Here is a 5,452-nt window from a genome sequence, read left to right as displayed (position 1 = left end):
TGCCTCTGCCTCTGCTTCCTGAGTGCTGGAATTAAAGGTGTGCACAACCACACCCAGGACAGTGTCTTAAATTGGATGCCAGGAAGTGCTGGGTTTTTTTTTTCACTTGTTTTTATTACTCCATCATTACATCAATCAACCGCTTCTTCAAATCTGAAATGCCTCTAACTTGTTAATGCTGCCTCTTCCAACATGCAGTATTATGGATCACATTTTCTATCAGCAATAGGTCTTAAGCCTTTACCCACAATGTACTATAACATACAATAGCACACTATTTCGAGAAGCTTTATCTATAAGCTTTCCTTGTCAAAATAACTAGGTAAATACTGCACGATTTTAAAGGTAGAGCTTTTAAAAGATGGACTATTCAGCCAAATAGGAATATTGCTTTTTTCTTCCTGTTTGAAGCTCTCAAAATGCTTCATGGTTAGTGTTTAAAACTTGTGTTGAAATAAAACACTGGGGAAAAATTATAGTAAATGTTAAAGGAAAAATCAATATGCTTCAAACAAGAAAAAGCCTGGAGACTAACAACAGACATTCAGAGTATCACCTTCACACATCTGGATACATCTGGATACATCCGGTATAAAAGTGAAAAGTGGCCAGTTCTAAGAAACAAAACTTCATGAACAAGTCTTTTTAAGGGTAATTCCTCATATATTTTAAGTAGCCTTTAATTCCTTTAATTTTATCAGTTGATACAATTTCAAACTAATTTAGTAATGACCATTTACATTCTAATACTTGACATATATTGACTCTATAACTTTTCTTTTCTAAAGGTAGTAACTAAATCAATCAAATTAACCCAGCTCAGGCGTGAAGCACTATAGGCTATAACCACATGCCTTCTGATCTTAGGATATCTGTAGCTCATGTACGGTGTTTGAGATAGGCAGAAACAAGCATAGTCTGATTTCTTTCTCCTCTAATTCTGAGCCTCACACAATTGGAAGTTTCAATAGAAACTAGTAATAAGATTAAAAAGCACACCGTTGGGGCTGGAAGCATTTCTGGGGTGGCATTAGAACAAGGGCAAATGCTTCTTACAAATCCCCTTTGTGTGGTCACATACCTGAGCATCTCCACAGAGCTAAAGGACCCAGACACTTGACCTAAAGAGTAAAACACCACGGCTTAGTGAGATGTCCTGTTCAGTTAACTTCTCATACCTTTCAATGTTTTTAATCCCATCACTAATTTTGTTGTATTTTCTCCTTTTCTTTTTTCTTTTCCTTTTCTTCTTTTTTAAAATGTTAGGGGAAAAGCTTATGCGATTCAGCTACCCAGATATTCATTTTGATATGAACTTAACATATGAGAAGGAGGCTGAGCTGATGCAGTCTCATATGATGGACCAAGCCATCAACAATGCAATCACCTACCTTGGAGCTGAGGCCCTTCACCCTCTGATGCAGCATGCACCAAGCACAATCGCCGAGGTGGCCCCAGTTATAAGCTCAGCTTATTCTCAGGTCTATCATCCAAACAGGATAGAAAGACCCATTAGCAGGGAAACATCTGATAGTCACGAAAACAACATGGATGGCCCCATCTCTCTCATCAGACCAAAGAGTCGACCCCAGGAAAGAGAGGCCTCGCCCAGCAATAGCTGCCTCGATTCTACTGACTCCGAAAGTAGCCATGATGATCGCCAGTCCTACCAAGGAAACCCTGCCTTAAATCCCAAGAGGAAACAAAGCCCAGCTTACATGAAGGAGGATGTCAAGGCTTTGGATGCTACCAAGGCCCCCAAGGGCTCTCTAAAGGACGTCTATAAGGTTTTCAATGGAGAAGGAGAACAGATAAGGGCCTTCAAGTGTGAGCACTGCCGAGTCCTTTTTCTAGACCATGTCATGTACACCATTCACATGGGTTGCCATGGCTACCGGGACCCACTGGAATGCAACATCTGTGGCTACAGAAGCCAGGACCGCTACGAATTTTCATCACACATTGTTCGAGGGGAGCACACATTCCACTAGGCCTTTTCATTCCAAAGGGGACCCCTATGAAGAACTGCACATGAAGAAATACTGCACTTACAGTCCCACCTTCCCTCGGATGGCGTCATGCTGTCTTCTGGATGCTGTCACTGTCTATAATTCTTATTTTGTGGACAAAATGTTATTTGCTCTGCCTAATTACAATGAGGAAGAAACAAGAGAAAGGGATGGGATGTTCAATGATAACTTGGCTTGTTTATTTCGTGAGCATTTAAAGCAGTTCATTGCAGCCATGCATCCGTGTTAAGGCCTATCATGATTTAGGAGATCACTCAGTTCATAGAGGTTCATACAAGAGATTCTGATTTGCCATTCATATTCAGGATTGTGATAGAAAGCAGGAAAGTTGAGAGTTTTCTGGGTAGGATGCTTGGCAATTTAAAACGGTCTAAGTCATTTTACTCTCAAAGAAGTTTCAAAATGTAAACCCATTTTATTTTCTGTTTGTTAGAGATCATGGAACACAAACACAATGTTATTTTCCATAACTACTAGGATGAGTTGAATTGTTGTGGGTTCTGTGTTTACCTCCCCTACGGAATTTATAATTGAGTATGTTTTACACTGTATCATATAGCAAAAATTTTAAACTACAGGTAGTCAAGGGCCGCTACGATACATCTGAGGTCCTTTGATCTTATTTTTCTAAACTTGGCGCACTGTTTTTCCATAGTTTTGATGACTGGCATTTTATAGACACCCTGGCAGCCTTACTTTTAACACCTGTAACAAATAGTATTTTTTATGTAGTTTTCAGAATAACATATCTTCTCAAGAGTGGGTAAGAGGCAGTCAGTAATTTCCAGGAAGAATTCTGCTTTTCACAATTTGAGATTTGTTTTAAGCTGTAATATGATGGCAACTTAGTATACATATTTGCTTCTAAAGGTGTGTTTACGATCGTCACTTTATCAGCATTCAATCAGTGTTAACAAGTCAGCAGAAAAGTGTAATTAGGCGAACAGTAGGGGGAATTCCCACTCTAAGAACCCTTTTCTGGTATTTCTCTTCAAGCTGTGACCACTCAGTGTTCTGTCCACAGTCCATTCCTCTTTGACTCTTGGAACAGAAGGTCTTAAAAAGCCTTGCTAGCAGTTGCTTCTTTTAAAATCTTGGAGCAACTGTTAATTGGACCTGAAAGTGGTAACTTGAACCCTGGAGGTCTTTTATTTACTAGGGCTATTTATTCCACTATTTCTTCAGTAATAAGAGTTACTACCTTTGCTGGAGACAAAAGGGAACTTCTTTGTTACCTGAATAACATAGTACAGGTCAAACAAACAAGCAAAAAGTTTTCTTTCAGCCTTCCCAGAGTTGAGAATGTGACCGTCTTTAGGAGAAGGTCCCGCACTTTAAAAATAAAAACAAAAAATCCACCTCTAGAGGTCCTTATCAGAAATGAATCTCAACCCCTTAGTCAAGAGTCTTCTGTCGTCTCGTAATTTGCACATGACAAATACTTCCATATCTCATGCTCAGGTTTTAATCTGATCTCTGTGAGCTCTCAGTTGTTTTTTTCTTTTTCTTTTCTGAACTTGACTTGCATTTGTGGGTAGGATTGGAGCACACTGTTATCAAGGCAGACATAACTTGCTGCTTGTGTTTGAGGAAAACAAACCTGACCATAACTGGATTATTTGACAGTCATTTGTAAATGCTGAGAGGTCTGCTGTGTGGTAACACATCGCTGCTCCAACAGACCCTTGAGTGACATGCCCAAACCATGTCACTGCACTTTGCCTTGGGAAGTATCAAGACTGGAGAAGTACCCACGGATGAGCAGTGTGCTCCGAACCTCGCTTTTCAGGTTTCTGTCTGATCATTTAAGGAACTTCTTAGCTCTACCATAGCCAGAGCGAGGTAGTTCTGACTTGCCTCTTTTACTAATCCTTATCTTAGTTCTTTCTGGAGAAATATCCAAATGGTTCCTTAACATGTAAGAGAATGCACCAAACCAGAGCTATATCAAATGCCAACTGTTGGGGTTTTTTTTTGGGGGGGGGGTGTTTTTTTATCCCTTGGTACATTTTAAAAACATAGCTTACTCGAGGATGAAATATCTCATCATGCCTTCCCTATCCCCACTTACCCTACACACTCTGGAATCACAGTGAAAAGGATATTTATTTCTGAATGAGTTTCTTAAATATGTTTAAGGTTCCTGATTTCTTTGTTTTAACTGAAACTTGAGGAAGCATGTTCTGGATGTCTGTCAGTGTGCCCCTTTCGGCTCTTTGTGAACACCTGCAGGCATCTGCTAGCAACTCTTCCTTCTCTCTGCTAGCACCTGCTCTATTAACAATCAGGGACCTGCCTGCTCGAGGATGACACTGGATTTAGGTGGACTGAAGGAGTTGTGTCCTTCCCCTACAAAGGTGGTACCAATGTGCTCTGCCTTTCTGATCCCATTGTATTGGAAAACCTGATGTACTCAAAGGAGTGAGCTAGAAGGGTATATTGGCTGTATATACACACTTAGCTTTTTTCTTTCTTTTTCAGCTGCATGGCACAAGATACAGAAAAAAAGTAGATAGCTCTGCTGTGACAGGGACGAATTGGGACAAGTTAAATTCAAGATTTGTGGGTTACGATAAACTTCGTGGACATAGTGCTGTCTGAGGGACCCTCAATGACTGTATTTGCCTCTTTTTCACCAAAGAGAATAGGAGACATGGTAGCACCTAAAAATAGGCATGAAGGCCAGATACCAAATAAATCAAATTTACATAACCGTTACAAGACCAGTTTATTTAGGTGAAATTTTACAGTTGAGAGAGAATTTGAGGGGCACGGAAATGGGTTATCCTCTGTGTTTTCCAGTTTGTCAGGAATTTATCAGATGGCTCTGCCCTAATTTTGCCCAGAATTTTTTTTTATCACCAGTTCCTTCTGGAGAAACATGCTGCGTCTCTATAGTAGTGATGAATTGCTTGTTATAAAGGCTTTTTAGAACAGTGAGAGCAGCCAGCCCAATGAGCGGTAGAGGGAAGTGTGAAACACTGTCATTCAAACATTCCGTTAATAATTCTCTGGATAAAATGGGGATGTGAGGGCTGACCATTAAGATTTAGAATGAAGTTGGCTGGCTGACTGGCATACATACAGGTCAGTGTTTGAACGCAGTATAGTTTACATGCATATGCATATTGCACATTCTTTTAATGAAAATTCACAGAAAAGAAGCAATTAGCATTGCCAGTTGTATTACAAAAGCTTAGAGTTAGAAGTACAGTACAGTTACTACGCCAGCAGTTGGGTCTAATTCAGCAGGTTGTATTAAGAAAGCCCCACATTGTCAGTGTGTCTTTAAGGCTAATGGCAATTTAAATCACAAATCTCCATTGTCTGCATCCAGAAAAAACAAACAAAGCAAGGCAAAAAAAAAAAAAAAAAAAAAAAAAACCTTGAAAAGATATTAAGTTGACTGGAGAATATTTGAA

The 5,452-nt window shown here is 39.7% G+C and overlaps 1 protein-coding gene across 7 annotated transcripts in view; it reads left to right on the top strand.

The window, feature by feature from the left end:
* The window catches only part of Ikzf2 (IKAROS family zinc finger 2), a 155,869-nt gene extending 150,470 nt beyond the window's left edge, over positions 1 to 5,399 (top strand). For 6 of the 7 annotated variants that reach the window (XM_029481577.1, XM_029481573.1, XM_021161530.2 and 3 more), the window contains one exon: positions 1,267 to 5,399. In XM_029481577.1, coding sequence (XP_029337437.1) covers positions 1,267 to 1,991 — 725 coding nt within the window. In that variant the 3' untranslated portion in view covers positions 1,992 to 5,399. The remainder of the gene's footprint in view (positions 1 to 1,266) is intronic. The other variant, XM_021161541.2, reaches the window with a different exon arrangement.
* The last annotated feature ends 53 nt before the right edge of the window (positions 5,400 to 5,452 follow it).

This window comes from Mus caroli, chromosome 1 (assembly GCF_900094665.2).
Source record: "Mus caroli chromosome 1, CAROLI_EIJ_v1.1, whole genome shotgun sequence".
Lineage (NCBI taxonomy): Eukaryota > Metazoa > Chordata > Mammalia > Rodentia > Muridae > Mus > Mus caroli.
The sequence above is the reverse complement of the archived record's forward strand: the minus strand, read 5'-3'. Positions and strand labels throughout refer to the sequence as shown.